The following is a 16972-nucleotide window of genomic DNA, read 5'->3' as shown; positions in this document are numbered from 1 at the left end:
TTTATTTTCTGGAACTTCTGGTTATTTCTGGTTTTGCGATAGTTGTATTTCTTCTTAGTTGTGGAGGGACTAGGCCTCCATCTTGGCCGGAAGTTCCTGTGTGTGTTTGCCTCTGTGTCTTAGGTAGAGCTGTCACTCCTGTTACAATGTAAGGGGTGGAGCCTTAGAGATTGGTCAGTACAGGGCGATCTGTTTCACCAGGTTTGATGCTGTATGTGGGGGAGGGGTCTGAGAAGGAACAATGCTGCTTGCCCAGCACTCGCCCCTTTTCTGGGCACTTCTCCCACTTCTGTATGGGACTGGTGCCTCTCTAGCTGTTGTCCTGGCTGTTGTTCTCAGAGTCGATGGGTCTGCGGACGTTCTAGGACCGTGGGGGCCCTTTAAACAAGTGGACTCTGCTGAGAGACTGGCAGTTTCTGCCTCCACCCCAACCCCCACTGGTTTGCACAGTCAAAAGCAATGAGGCTTAATTTTCCCTGGTGCTGGAACTGTGAGCTGTGCGTTCTGGTGAGGATCTGGAAACCCTCCTCAGGTGTCCCTCCTGACTTTTTAAAATGTATAACTATGTTTTCCACTGGCCTGCCACTGCCGCCACTGCTGCTACCACCACACCGTGTCCTCTCTGCCCCGTCTTCATTCTTCCTACCTGTCTGTATGACTATTTCTTCTTTATATCTTTGTTGGACTTCCATGCAGTTTGATTTTCTGGAACTTCTGGTCATTTCTAGTTTTGAAGTAGTTGTATTCCTTCTTAGTTGTGGAGGGAGACGCAGCATATCTATGCCTCCGTCTTGGCCGGAAGTCTAAGAACATTGTTTAGTTTGCTAAAATCGTTTTTTGTAGCAAGAAATTCTATTTTTTAAATTTTTTATTGTTATTCTATTACAGTTGTCTCAATTTTTTCCCCTTTTGCCCTTCTCTACCCAACTCACTCCTCACTCCCACAGTCAATCTCCACACCATTAGTCCATATCCATGAGTCATTCATGCATGTTCTTTGACTAGTCCCTTCACCTTCTTTCTACCATTATTTCCTCCCCCACTCCCATCTGGTCACTGTCAGTGTGTTCCATGTTTACATGCCTGTGGTTCTATTTTGCTCATTAGTATATTTTTGCTCATTAAGTTCCACTTATAGGTGAAATCATATGGTATTTATCTTTCACCAACTGGCTTATTTCACTTAGCATAACGTTCTCCAGTTCCATCCATGCTGTCACAAAAGGGTAGGAGTTCCTCCTTTCTTTCAGCTGTGAAGTATTTCATTGGGTAAATGTACCGCAGTTTTTTTATCCACTCATTTACTTCTGGGCATTTAGGATGTTTTCAGCACTTGGCTATTGAAAATAGTGCTGCTATGAACATAGTGCACAGGTTCTTTTGAATTGGGGTTTCAGGATTCTCCAGATATAACCCCAGCAGTGGAATTGCTGCATCAAAAAGGTAGTTCCATTTTTAGTTTTATTGAGGAAATCCCATACTGTTTTCCACAGTGGCTGCACTAGTCTGCCTTCCCACCAACACTACACTAAGGTTCTCTTTTCTCCACATTCTTGCCAGCACTTTGTTTGTTGATTTGCTAATGATAGCCAGTCTGACCAGTGTGAGGTAGTATCTCATTGTGATTTTAATTTTTAGCAAGAAATTTTAAAGGAGGGAAGCAGTATGTGGATATTCAACCCAGCTCAACCTTCTCATCACATAGTAGACAGGCACACTGAGCAGCATTCCCTTAGAACTTGTGTAGAAAAATAGATTCCTTAATCCTAGATTTTGATTTTTCCCTAATTAAAAGTAATACACAAATCCCAAGAAATTAAGTTAAAACATAATGAATTCAATACATTTATACTGACATTAATAGTCCTGTCTGTGTGAAATGATTCCATTAGTAGTACAGATTCATGCAGGAAATAGTATACCATTGGAACAGATATGAAACTTGGCAGTTATGTCCAGGCATAAGAAAAATGGAGTAGAAAATATGACCATATCCTAATCCCAATACTCTTAAAATATAGTAATTTCCCTAGATCTAAATAGAAAAATATGTTTCCCATTGCCTTTTTCAACATATTCTGGAAACTTTTATTGTGTTCCATAATGTATGCAAGGCACCTATCAAAATAGCTGTGATACAATAAAATAATATTGCTTTTATTAATACTTATCTTCCTTGTCTAATATAGTTTCTTATTCTTATTAGGTTGGAACATTTTTCCCATTTTTATTTTTATTTAGTAGCTATCAATAAATTATTTGTAACATCTTTGGGAAATTAAATGAATAAAGTCAGATCACACTTTATGGGATTTATATTTTCAGTGTATTATGTCAATAGTCACAGTCACCTCAAACTTATTAGAAAAAAATTAATGAAATAACTCCAAGGCATAACAATTCTAGGAATAGTGTCAAGCAAAGCCAAACTTTAAATATTAAGTATATGTCTCCATCTCTACATTTTTTATAATATCTATTACTTCTATTCTCTGAAGCAACAAATTGTGCTATAAACTGCCTCACCGCCCTCTGAACTCCTAGAACATTTGATGCCTACAATTCATTGTTAATTTACTCCTTTGTGCTATTTTTCTGCATGTCTGCTTAAATTAATGACTTCTCGCATTTCTGCTTTAGATTTTATATAAAGAATTTTTACATTTTTTGTCATTATAACAGTTCCATAGAGAAGTTAATGTCATCACAATTTTGGGGATGAAGATTTAGATTAGGTGATTTTTTTCCCCAAAGCCACATAGCTAGAATGTAGTACAGAACACTCCACTTAAATATATATATGTGTATATTTTTAAATCAAATATAACATGTGTTAATGATCATTTATCCACCTCCCAGTTTCATAGTAGATATTATTAATTATACCTGATACTCTTTTCCTCAGAGCATGACTGCAGTCTTAGAAGTCTTCTCAATGCACTATCTCAGAAAAATGTCATAAATTTTTGAAGTTGACATTTAAGATTAAATGCGTGTGATTTTCCCTATCTAAATTTTACTTTGTTATGATTATGTTTTTTTGTATTTGTGCCCTGTAACATCTACCATTGAGCCTCACACAAAGTAATAAATGCTAAATAAATGTTAATAGTTTATGGCTAAATGGGTACAAGCCATAATGTGTTAAAATTTGACTGTAAGAAGTTTTTTTTTTAATTTTATTATTATTGAATATTTATTTCTCAGATATTACTGGGCTTCATCTTGTGCCAGGCACTGTGTTATGCATTTGAGACTCATGGATGAGTTCATTCATTGGGGTATGAAAGGGAGGCAGGAAAGGACATAGCGTAGCAAACAAAATGTGCAATGGCCATGGCCCCAATGAAGGGAGGAAGCATTGGTGGCAGTAGCTCACCCCTGAGGAATGGAGGACATGTGGGACTCCCTTGGATTACTATTCTCAGTGAAGGGAGTATCATGTAAGTTGGCAGAGCCCCCAAACACATCTTAGTTCACAGAAGCACTGTAGCAAGAGGAGCATACATTGCCTATTTGATACAAGGTTTATGAATTTTGGCTTCTAGATTGCAAGTGAACCAACTTATTCAATAAGTGGGCTGATTGGTTACTTTCTCCTGTACCGGTTCATCATGTGCACCTAACTATCTTGCTCCCAGATTATTCTGAGTTCCATTCATTCAACAAATATTTGTTGAATACCTCCTATTATCTCCCATTAGGCCCTGATACAACAGTGAATGATAGTCTTATTTTTCAGAAGCTTCCAGTCTGGGAAGGGGAAGACAGTCAAAGAATGAGTGTTTCAGGCAAAGTCAATAACATAGCATGTTTTTCTGTCACAATGCCTGATCCAGGAAATGTTATTTCTTTTCCCTACAGCTCATTTACCATATCATAATAATATTCTCTTTTCACTTGTTTTAATCTAAATATCCCTCTGTCCCATAATCACTTACCAATGAGAATAGGAATAGTCACTCTACTAGTTTTCAAATCTTTCTAGAGGTATAAATGACAATGACACATCTTTACAAGAGTTAGCATATTGATATAAGTAATAAGATAAAGAGCAAGGCAATGTCAGATGAATAAGTCTTTGTAATGCATATGTCAGGCACTCAAAGAATCCCACAGTTGAGGGAAAAGATCAAGATTTCCACACTGCAGTCGTTTATTGAACACTTCCATGGTTAAGCACTTAAGGTTTATGAAGATTACTAATTGGATGGGCTATCATTTTTGTAATGGAGGTGGGTGAAATTTTGACAGGACAGTGATAAAGACTGTTGAGTGCCAGACTGGAGACTTGAACTGGAGAAAGTAGGAGATGAGGACTGAAGTTTGACTAAAGGGGACTGAGAGCCTGCCTGCAACAGCTAGAGATCAAAACTTCCTATCTAATATCTTTAGTATTTCTTTCCATTTAATGGTTAATAAAATAGGAAGAAACACCCACAGAATGTTAATGGATAGTACTAAGGAGAGAAGTATTTCTGAGGGATGAAAATGGGAGAAGAGATTTCTTCACAAAACTCACTTTACCATGACCAATATTCCTTAAGTGGCACCACAAACCAAGAGTGGAAGGAAAGATTTTTCACACCAAACATATTATAAGCACCTTTTTTTAGAGCAAGAGCTATGTCATATTAATATTTTTCATTCCAAGAGTGCTTCTGGTGCCCTATTCCTGTTGGACTAGCATGTATTCAGAAAACATTGATTGACTCTATATTTCAGGTGGGCTTTTAAAACTGGACACAAACACAAGCAAACATGAGAGTTGTTAAGTTGGTGTCATCAGTGGCCACTCCAATTGCCTGCCTCCTCTTTGTCTCCCATACAGAACCCCGATGGGCAGACAGGTCTCGGGGGCAGCTCAGCCACCCTTTGCCTGGGAGGTGTGTTGTGTGAGTGTGAGCCAGTTGTGGCACTTCTGTTTCCGTTTCAGGACTGGCATAGGCTGGAGATGTTTCCAGATTCTGTCCAGTAAGATGGAAGGAAAGCCTAAATGTGGTTGGCTGTGGGGGTTCCAGAAAGGTTTCTGCTTTCTTAAAAAGAGAGTCATATGCAGAAAATCCCTTCCTTGGCCTCTGAAGCCAAACCTGTGAGGATGAGACAGCTGGAGCTGCTGATGCCATTTGTCACACCCTGAGAAGTGCCAACATGCCCAGGATAGCAGAGCAGACTGCTGGAAGTTGTGGCTGTATTGCAAAGCCTGGCATTAACCAGCCCTAAATAAGTTCTACTTCCAGGCTTCCCCTGCAATAACACATTCTCTTTATGTCATTTTTGATTTGTTCATCTGTTACTTGCAGCCTGAATGAACCCATGAGATCAGTGGATGATTGAATGTGCGGTGCTCTGCACATAAGGTAAAGGGCTCCTCCTTATTCGCAGAATTTCAAAAGGGTTCATAGCGTTTCAAAAGGATTCATTCAGCAAATATTTCTTGAGAACTTACTATGCTTCCAAAATTGATTAATTAATAGAGAATGCATGCATATTGAAGTTTTGGCCTGTGTAGCACAGACATGAAATGGTTAGTGAAAAACAGCTGATGTTCAATGTAGTTTTCACACAAGTTCTTTTTATGCATGAGAGGATTGGATTTTTAACCAAGGGTGAAAATAGAAATGGAAAATGTGTAAATAGCTAAATTGGACAACCAAGCAAAACTCTCGCACAGTTTCATAATTTGTTGAATTATGCCATTCTGAATAGTTTAATGCATATTAATACTCTGTACTTTTAAATTTATTGTTTTCGCACTTCCCAAAGCCCCTTTTTACTCTGTATATATCTCTATATATACTATAGACACATATACTAGTTGTAAAATTCAGCTTTAGCCCTTACTGGTGTGGCTAAGTTGGTTGGGCATCGTCCCACAAAGCGAAAGATCACTGGTTTGATTCCCAGTCAGGGCGTATGCCTGGGTTGTGGGTTTTATCCCAGGAAGGAACCAATCGATGTTTCTCTCTCATATTGATGTTTCTCTCCTTCTCTTTCTCCCTCCCGTCAACCCTCTCTAAAAATAAATAATAAATTAAATTAAAAAATTGTGCTTTTAAATGTATTATTTTATTTAAGCAGAATGTTGAATAGCTATATTTTCCATGTGCACAGGTGCTTTAAAATGCTTTTTTATATTCCATTTGCTAAGGTAATGCTGTCTTTACCTTTTTAGTTTGAGTACAAGAAGTTTTTAATGCTTTGTAGTTCTTTGTTGTGCTGAAATTGGAGTTTTTCTAAGAAACTCAAAATGTAGCTTTTTAACACCTGAAACCCCTTGAGAATAAACAAAATCTGCATTTTTCTTTCAAGCAGTAGACTGTTAATCTAAGAAGAAAATAGAACCATGTTTCAACTGGCTTCTCATAGCATTCATTGCACCTGTAAAATCTCACAGAAGACTAGTAACTCTAGCTCAGTTTAAAAGTTAGAATTTTACTGAGAGTGCTTCAGGAAAAAAAATCCAGTAAGATTTATAAACAATTACTCATAGTTTATGAAACAAAATGAAAATATTATAAAATAACAGTTCCAAGCAACAGAGCAATATTCTAGAAGGCTTAAAATCATGGAAATAGAAATATATATATATATATAATTTCTTTTTTTGCAAGAACAAAAATAACAGAACAATGCAGAATTGCCCATTCTACCTAGTGGCATCATACTAAGAGAGAAAATCTGAACTTTTTCCATCCAAATTCAGTTCCTGACTCTCATCAGGCACTCTTTTAACATCTCAGTAAATGCTTACAGAGTGATGGACTATTTGGGGGCTTGTCCCAGAAACTAGCTTCAGATTTATTTTCTGCTAGTCATGTTAGAGATTATCAATTATTATTACAGGAATGAGCAAAAGTAGGTTTATAGTTGTGAGTACACAAAACAGAGTTTATTCTTATATTATTATTTATTAATTATTATAACTGTAAATTTACTTTCGCCCACCCTTGTATATGGATTTTCAGGGAAGCCAGACAGATACTGGTATATCATTAATTTTTTTCATATAGCCTTCTAATTTGCCAGCCTAAACCACAGTAGGCCTCTGAATATGCCTATTTGGGTACAGATACATTCCTTTCAACAATTTATGTTCACACAATTATGTCATTCTCAATATTTATTAAATGATAGCAGGAATTGTCCTTTATTAAAAGCCAGATCTTTCTTCTATCGAACCTGAAAAAAAATGATTCTAGATTACCACAGTGATTTAATAAAATATTAAGCTTGCTTTACGGTAGCATGTATTTCATAAACCAAGGGTATATTGCAAACATTTTTAATAATCCCTAAAAGAAATTATGTATAGAATATTTATAAGTTCACAATTTGACAGACTCTAAGATGCATATATATTCCAAACATATAATCAGGTCTTAGTAACATAACTTAGTTTTCCCTATCAAAGATAATGTTATTTCCTGTTAAATTTATGCTTTAAAATTATGGTTATAGAGGGTAAACAGGCTAATCTTGAGACAGAAAACAATCTCATCTTCAGTATCATGTGTCAACTCATACAGTTTCTTTGTTCGTTATTCACTCCCGCAGCACACAGATTAACACTTGCCCGACGAGGGAATGTGCGTGGTGCAGGACCATAGACAAACTTGCCTGTGCTTGGTGATCCGCACCAGAATAACTGGACGTGTGAAATACTGAGATGGGGAGAATAATAAAATTCAGTGAATAGTAACCTAATTTGTTCAGTTCTTCCCTCTTGATGTGCTTAACTGGTTACAAATATCTGATTGTCTACTACTTAAAGTTAGAGTAGATGATGCAACTAAATTAAGACAGTAAATAAAGAATGGAATGAAAGTTGTCTCTGTTACATTTAAGCAAATTTCTGTTTCTGAATAAATGGACTAATGAGGACTAATGCATAAGTTTCCTTTGAGCTTCAAATAGACCAATAGACATTAAGCACTTATCATAGTACCTGGACATATTTAGTAAATATTAGCTGTTGTGAAATTATTATTTTAACCTAACATTCATATATGGTCTGAAAATTATATAAATGATGTGCTACATAAATTTAATTTGCCAGGTGATCTTTTTGCTTCTAGACAGGTAAACCACCCATTTTTTTCTATACTACTTCTCAGCAAACATTTATTTTGCAAGTATTTATTAGGTACCCACTGTGAATAATAATGCTATCTAGAAATGCACAATATTGTTGTACGGGCAAGTGGAAAGCTAAGTACAGAGCAAGAAGGAGACTTAGAACAAGATTCAGTGTTCAAAGTAGCGCTAGAAACAAGCAATGGTAAAAACATGAATCTATCTCTGTGTGTGATTTTTTTTTTTTTTTTGGCCTATGCCAGACATTGTTAATCATTTCCATTTTTTCCTGTTAATATAGACACAGTCTCAGAATACTTTTCATGATAGTACTACAGGAACCTATCACCATTCGAGTTAACTACAGAGTATTTGCCATCTCTAGCAAGATAAGTTCTAAAAAATGATCAAAATCACTTCCTCAAATATACTTTTCTGGCACCTTAGCACTATTTTTCTTCCTTTGTAGTCATCAAGTCTTTGTTTATGAATCCTCTGCCAATATCCATTTCTCTCCTGACCATCTCTCCCACCAACAATGCAATGATTTGTAGTAAAATAACAAGATATTATTTAGTGTGTGGATAGATCACACTACCAATGAGAAAACAGACAAGTCAAGCCTTCACTTTAGTGTGTGGGAAACATGTGAGGAATTGCAGCAGTCACTAGAACAGTTCATTAGCTTCCAGTCTCCTTTTCTTCCAGGCTCCCACATTGTTAGAAATTAGGTGTGGCCCTGTGATTAGCTTCAGCTGGTGAAATGTAAACAGAAGTACTTAAAACACCAATGGGCAATTTTCCTTCTCCTGGTTTCCCCTTGTCTTGACTGCTAATATTATGATGACGATGCCTTTTAGCTTAGGTTCCAGAGTGAGAAAATATGAAGCAGAGCCTCACCAATCCAATGTGGTCATGCAGTATAAGCAAGAAATAAAATTTTGTTGTTAAAAGCACTGAGATTTGGGCTAGCATAATCTAATCTCTCCTAACACCACTTTATGACTATACAGTACTTAGTAAAAGAGAAAAATCCACGGAGGAGACTCGCCAGACATGGTAACAATATGGAAGAGACTTGTTAGTATGAGCTTTGACAAGGAAACAAAAGGCTTGTTTCATTCTAAAACACCCTTCATTATAAAACCCAACATTGAATTAGTAATAGCTTTTGTGGAAGAAAAAAGGTCCACATTGAAAGGACACAAAATACTTTTTAAATAATATGGTAATAGTATAAATTTATCCATAAAAGTATAACCTCTTTTATTTCATTATCCCAGTGAAAGTCCATGTTCAATTTTTTTTTTCTAATTGACTCTCAAAAGCCTTCGTAATTCTCTTCCTTCAGTATTGATGCACAGCTTCAGGGTAACATGACCTTTTTCATTTGTGTGTGATACTGATTTGCTTAACTTAGTACTTTTAAAAGCTTGAAATTTTAAAGAATACTCAAGAATACTTGGAACTCATCTGTATTTCCTATAATTATCGTACAATTTTTAGCTTATTTGAGTTGCTTATCACTAGAATTAAACAAGTCTATTGAAAGCTATCAGCTTTTGACAGATCAATATTTATCACTATCACAATGCATAGTTTTGGCAATTAACTGACCTATTTTGAGATAGTTGGTAATTCCTATTGTCTTTAATTTTGCTGCCTGAGGTGAGAAGGGAATTTGTGTGTTGAACCTGAAAGATGATCAAAATTCATTTTATTTACTTGCATACATCATATCAGCTTTGGTTCTATAAAGCAACTGGTTATTTCTTTACAAGATAATATAGATGACATAGCTTTTACCTTTCTTATTTTTTATTATATTTGTATTATGTATCTTTTTTCATATTCATTTAAATGCCCCAAAATTTTATTTTAGTACAACCTTTATAAAGGCATTTTAAGTGAACTGCAGATATTATTAATTTCATAGGGTTGTTAAATGAAGTAGCGTACTTAAACTCTTGGTGTGCCTGGCACATAATAATTGCTCCATAAATGTTTACAATTATTAGAACACCAAAGTAAATACCTCCATTCAGGAATGTGACTTTGTGTACAATACTTGGTAGTTATCTCAGTTTTAACTTGTAGCTTATTCTGTATACCTATAATTCATTAAAACTCTTCAGCTAAGAATAACACCAAGTTGACACGAAGTTACCAATTATATGTAAACAATGTGACTCAAAAGTCAAAGTGGATTATAGATAGCAAAGAATCTAAACTCCCTCTAGCAAGTTTTAGACTAAGAAGGAAGAATACCTTCTATAGACCAGCAGTTAAGAGCGACAGCTCTGGGACCAGATTGCTTTAATTTGCATTCTGACTCCACCCTTATTAACTCTGTGACCTTAAGTAAGTTACCTGGCCTGTCTGTGCCTCAGAAATCTTCATCTATAAAATGGTGATAATAAACTCAGCAAGTTTTTGTAAATATATATGGTCATACATACACAGTCATATTTAGTAGAGTTTAGATTCTGTAAATGAAACATGCAAAGTGCTTAGAACAATGCCTTGTACAAAATAAGCACTCTAAAAGTGTTTGCTGTTATTGATATCTAGATTGTATACATGTAGACTCCTGCAGTATTTTGATTTAAAGAGAAAATCAATCAGAAAGTAAGCTTTTTAAACATTTTTTGGCCTCCAGTTCAATATACTGGAACATGGGTCTGTGCTAACTTTATAAAACTGGAAACAAGTTTTTTTATTAATAAACCTATACATAAGAAGGAAAGCCCCTCCCACCAACCCCACCTACAGCTTTCTTGAAAATATAATTTGTGTTTCAGTTAAAGTGGAGTTAGTACTTTTAAGACAATCTGGTCTTTAATAATGTTCTAGGAAAAAGAGCTCCCTTTTCTACTTGCAGAAATGTCTGCAAGTGTGCATATAAAAGATATCAGTGGCTCTGTTATTGACAGGTTCTGTGGTCTTCTGTGTGTTGACACCATTGACATCTCTGTCCTTGAAATCACCTCTTTCTGGACAACTTGACATAAACATGGCACTGCTGTGGGTTCCCCACTTCCTTCCCAGACATCACTCCTCTGTCATCAGCCCCTCCTGGACATGTCCACCAGCACCCACAGCCCAGCCTCCCTTCTGAAGACACTTCCTCAGAGGACCCCATAGTTCCTAAGATTTCCTCTTTCCTCTCTAAGCTGAGGCCTCATCTCTTCTATTCTCCCACATCAGGTCTAGTGCTATATTCCCAAAAGCCTGTTAAGTTTCCACTTGAATTTCTCACTGTTGCATTGAAACCTAACTTACATTTCTTCGAAATGGTTACCTTCCGCATGCCACTGTGTGTCTGTGTTACCATGCTGCACCAAGACCTTTGGATAAGCATGTTGCTCCTATATTTGACTCATCCCTTTGTGTTTCTTTTTTAACTCCGAGTTCCTTTAGATTTCTTTTCCCTGTTGTGGGCTTAACTCCTACCTGCTCTTCTAGGTTAGAATGTTGTTGTCTAGCAACTACATTGTTTTCCCTTATCTGAGATTTCGCTTTCTACAGCTTTGGTTACCCAATGGCAACTTTGGTCCCAAAATATTAAAAGGAAAACTTTGGAAGTAAGCAATTCATAAGTTTTACATTGCATACCAATCTGAGTATCATGATGAAATCTCTGGAGTCCCACTGTGTCCCACCCAGGTTGTGACTCATCCCTTTGTCCAGTGTCTCCACACTGAATATGCTCCCCACCTGTTCCTAAGTCAGTAGTAGCCATTTGGGTTATCAGAGCAGCTCTAGGTATCACAGTGCTGTTGTTCAAGTCCCCCTTACTTTACTTAATAATGACCCCAAAGTGCAAAAGCAGAGATGCTAGCAATTTGGATATGCCAAAGAGAAGCCATAAAGTGCTTTCTTTAAGTGAAAGGTTGAAACTCTTGACTTAATAAGGATAGTAAAGAAGTCATATACTGAAGTTGCTAAGATCTACATAAGGACTAATCTTATATATGTGAAACTGTAAGAAGGAGAAATAAATGTGTGCTAGTTTTGCTGTTTTACCTCAAAATGCAAAAGTTACAGCTATAGTATGTGAAAAGTACTTAGTTCAAATAAAAAATAGCATTAAACTTATGGGTGGAAGACTTGAACAGAAAATGTGTTTAAATTGATGGCCACATGTTGCACCAGAAAGCATTGAGTCTTCAGCAAGGGATCCTCTAAAACCAGTGACCACATTTGTATAACATTTATTATGGTATATTATTACAATTATTCTATTATAAATGATTGTTGTTAATATTTTACTGTGCCTAATTGATAAATTAAACTTGGAATGTATCTCCTGCAGATCAGGAGAGACTACTGTACCCTCTAGGACATAGTCCCACTGCAGGTGCTCTCCTTCCAGTTTATATTTCACAGCACTGACAGGCTGATAATACTCCTTCAACAAGCCTTTTACCCTTTCCAGGGCTTTCCTGTTTCCACTTATATCAAGTGTAGATACATTTACCTGACTTTCAGATATTTCCATAGTTTGCCTTTAAAGCATGCTGCTCCCCTCCATATGTCCCACATGGACTGTGCTCGGGTCAGTCCTCTTACTCTGCTCCCATGCATGTCCCTTATATTCACCATGTACCCTGTGGCCCTCCCCACTTCTGACCACCTGCTACATTTACAATCAGCACTTAATATTTCTTTGTGTCTTATTTGCATTGTGTGGTACGCATCAACTTGATTTTTCAGTTCTGTAAAGACAAGTGCTCTTTAAACATTCTTAAATTATATTTGAATCTAACATAGCATCAGGAGCAGTAAGTATATAAAATTAAATTAAAATAAAATAAAACCACTGAATATTACCCCTGAAAGAGAGCAAAGAACATGTGCTTTTCAATCTTATTTTACAAATGAGAAATCTGAACACGTGAGATGGGATATTTTAAAATTTTGTAGTTAAATATTTAGGTTTATTGTTATCTTTTACTCATGGCACAATGTATTTAGTTGCTTTTTACGTTATTGATATAAAGTTTTATTTTAGAATAGATTTGCTTTTGATAAGAAAAAGTATAAGTAAATAATAGTACTGGAGGTTAGAAAACATGGCAAAAATTGAGAAAGTAGTAATCAAGAGATAGAAGGGTTGAAAGTAGTGCTTAATAAATGATTGCTGAATGACTGGTTGATAGTGCACATCTGTTTCCCCTAGCAAACAGCCTTCACCCATTTACTGAATGAGCAGATGAGTAATTTTTATAGCTACATTTTCAGCATAAGGTCAAGGGAAGAGATGAGAAAAGGGTCAACTGGCAAAACTGTTCCTTGCACCTATGAGGTTGTCTTTAGCTGGGCTCACTGGTGGTGGTGACGTGACTGCAGAAACAGCACCCCAGTCTACAGGCAGGGAGTGTGGGAATTCTTTAGCCACCTTTACTCCTCCTGGGACTCTCGCTCCCACACAAAGTTTAACTGGGCAAGCACAGCACTTTAAACACAGAATAAGGTAAAAAAAAAAAAAAAAAAAAAAAAAAAAAAAAAAGTTGAAATTTCCGTTATGTACCACAACATTGTAAAAGACAGCGAAGACTACATTTCAAATGCTGATTCATTGTTCATTCTTCTTCTCTTATTTTGGAAACTTCAAGAGCCACCTCAGCAGCCTGTCGGTGGTTTCCACCAGCAATTTTGGTCTCCCTGACCAGGTCACTGAATTACAGGCCCTAAAGCAAATTCTCTGCGGGGGAACAGGAATAGACTGTGGCTAGAGATCTGTTTACAGAGGGGCCTAAAAAGCCAAAATCTCAAGTGTAAAGAACTCTGGTTATTGGAAGAAATGAAAAATGGATCCAATGGGCAATGTAATTCTGCTATAAGCTCGCTAGAATAAGCCAGGCTTCAGAAGTTAAGGGCCCAGTCCTTGCAAGACTGCTCAGCAGATACCAGATACAGGTTTGAGGGTCCCCAGGCTACCCACATTTCTGACCAACTGGCTACAAATTCAGGGTTTCCCACAAGCCCCTCAGGCTTGAGAGTTTGCTAGCACTGAGGTAGGAAATGATCAAACCTGTAGAGAATTTTTGTAGAAGTTTATCTGAGCCAAACTGAAGGCATGCCAGCAGCAAGATTTCAAATGCTCTGAAGAATATAATAGTTCTTCAGCTGCTTTTATGCATTCAGAATTAAAGAAGAAACTTAAGGATGATTACATGGATGTGGGAAAAAGCAAGGTGGGGGTGGGGTTAGATAACAAGGTATTTAACAAGAATATATGCTTTTTGAGGATGGTTTTGACTTATGTCAAAAGTGTGTTCACCTAGGTGCACAGAAACAATGAGCAGGCCTTACTTAAGGCAAAGATAAACTTTTTACTAACAAGTTATGTCTGGGATCTGGCTACCCATCATGACCTGCCCAGTTAGGAATTTATGATCCTGTTGCTCTGTGAGGTTACTATCTATAGAACCCCCTTTTTCTCATCCACACTAAAACAACTCATGGAACTTAAGAAAGCACTATAGTTAAAATTATAATTTAACTATACAGGATACAAACCAGAACCAGCCAGATAAGCGCATATGACAAGCAAGTCTGGTAGGGTCCCAAGTATGAAGCTTTTGTTTCCTCAGGACAGTTCACCTTCCCAGCACATCAGTGAGAATCCCCAACCAAGAAGCTTACACAAGCCCCAGTGACCAGACTTTTTATTGGGTTTCATTCTGTAGTCAGAATTGATTGAATCATAAGCAATGTAATTGAACTCCATCTCTAGTGCTCCTTACCTCCAGGGATGTTGGAGGTCAGGTTGATATCAAGGCTCGAAGTCCAGACTCTCTACTCACATGTTGGTCTTTCTGTTGTGGCCAGCACACATTCTACGACTACTTAGGGATCCCCAGTAGCTTACTGCCTTAGCATAAACTCAGATGTGGTCCTAGGGGCCTATCCTGAAAAAGAACACTTCTATTACTTGCCAAATTCTAAGTGTTTAGCAGTTCCCTCTCAGGCACCCAGGAAAAGACCAGACAAATTCTTTATTATACAACACAGAAAATAGAATATGAATTGGACCTATTTTAAGTCATGAAAAACTAAGGCAAAAAATTATATTTATGATGAAGAAACCACTGAAAAACATCACTTGAATATATGGTCATTAAACACCATTAGACTTTTTTTTTTTTTTTTTTTTTTGAGAGTATGTTTATTAAAGCTGGGGACAGTGAAACAAGGAAGGGCTAGGACAGAAGAAGCAACAGGAGAGGGGCTGGGTAGGGCTGCTTTGGCCCCTAGAAATGTTATAGAATATAAGTGAGCCAAAGTGAGGCTGCTGTCAGCTCACTGGAAAGTCAGAGAAAGGGGGACCTACCTTGGAGACAGGTTCAGGGGGTTAACCTGGGATGGGATGCTGCTGCCCATTGCTCCCCTGGTTGCAAGTCTCATGGGGTTCCTTAGAGGTTAGGAGATGCACCCCTGTGGGGGAAAATGTAGGGTGAGAGAAAGGCACAGTTGTGCCCCTGCGAGGGAGAGCCAGTGCCTATTAGATATTTTTAAATTTGTTTTTCACTCACTTGTTCATGCATTCATCAATATTTACTGAGTATCTACCTCCTATGCTAATTAATGAAGATATACTATTTCATTGTCACTGTAAAAAAATTATTTATCTGTTTAACATTGAAAAGAGGACAGATAAACTACTTGACATTATTTTCTTATTTTAACTCCAATCAAAATGAACCTGAGTTCTGATATAACTGTTAATTTTTGCTTATCAAACATCATGGTAAAAGAACTCCACCCCAAATCCAAAAATTTGGCATCAAGTTTAGATTTATAAGGAATTTGGGGATGTGGGGGATAATAGAAGAAATATATATGCTATTTGTTTAACCAGAAGGTTAGTATTTGGCCTTGTTTTTAAAGAAAATCAAGAAGTGCTTTGAAATGTGATATGTTTTAAACTGTTCTTTTTTTGCTTTCCTGTAATTGGAGCAACATACTAATTTCTACAAGTTGTGACTACTAACAGAGAGCAATCACCTCACAGACTTGTACCGAAGAGACGAGACCATCCAGGTGACAGGAAATGGCCACGTGCAGAGTCCCCGCTTCCCAAACAGCTACCCCAGGAACCTGCTTCTGACATGGCGGCTCCATTCCCAGGAGAAAACAAGGATACAGCTAGCCTTTGACAATCAGTTTGGATTAGAGGAAGCAGAAAATGATATCTGTAGGTAAGTGGAGAAAAAAATCCATTTTAGAGAATTCATCCAAGGTGAAAAGAAAGGTGAATTTAAAAATAGCATATTACCTTCCCTTTTGGGCCCTTTGGACCTACTCAAAATGCACCACTTCTTTTTCAAAAAGCCTTATGTCAATTCTAGCAGACAAAATAAGTTGGAGCATAGACAGCTGCTGCAGCAGGTCTAGTGACCTGACTGACTCACAGAGGCTCACCTTCCCAAGTGTCAAAGCCAAGCTGCATGACCCCCAGAGAAGGCGGGAGTCTGGAGGCTTCTGTCTTGGGCAGGCCTACAACAGCCTTTGTGAGCAGGTGGATGCATCCAATGATCCTAGATCACCTGCAGTCAAGTCTTAGGGCTCTGGGCTAAGCCTGCCTTGGGTTTAAAGAGTATACACCCTACTTGGCTCCAGGAATTCATCCAGATTATTGTAACCTAGGCAGAGCAGTAATGGTTTCCTCCACCACTCAGAGAGAATGGTAGTGAGAACCTATGGTGTTAGGGCCTTACCCTAAAATCATAGTTATAAGGCCTTAGGAATGTGTGAGGAGGAAGAGAAGGCAACTCCGTGGTCTATGTGCTCCTCAGGTGGTCAGTTTCCTGTGGTTTCTGGGTCATCATTAGAAAATGAAAACCAGGTATGATAATCTCCCTTAGCATATTTATCAGAGAAGACTCTG

General features: G+C 37.4%; 1 protein-coding gene across 5 annotated transcripts in view; it reads left to right on the top strand.

Annotated features, from left to right (window-relative positions):
• Positions 1–16972, top strand: part of LOC150019828 (platelet-derived growth factor D) — a 272810-nt gene that overhangs the window by 159569 nt on the left and 96269 nt on the right. For 3 of the 5 annotated variants that reach the window (XM_090268072.1, XM_090268068.1, XM_090268067.1), the window contains exon 2: positions 16079–16283. In XM_090268072.1, the coding sequence (XP_090124198.1) occupies positions 16079–16283 (205 nt within the window). The remainder of the gene's footprint in view (positions 1–16078; positions 16284–16972) is intronic. The other 2 variants (XM_090268070.1, XM_090268069.1) reach the window with 1 other exon arrangement.

Source organism: Furipterus horrens, unplaced genomic scaffold (assembly GCF_987537825.1).
Source record: "Furipterus horrens unplaced genomic scaffold, mFurHor1.1.pri manual_scaffold_2, whole genome shotgun sequence".
NCBI classification, from domain to species: Eukaryota; Metazoa; Chordata; class Mammalia; order Chiroptera; family Furipteridae; genus Furipterus; species Furipterus horrens.
This window is presented reverse-complemented; position numbering and strand designations above follow the sequence as displayed.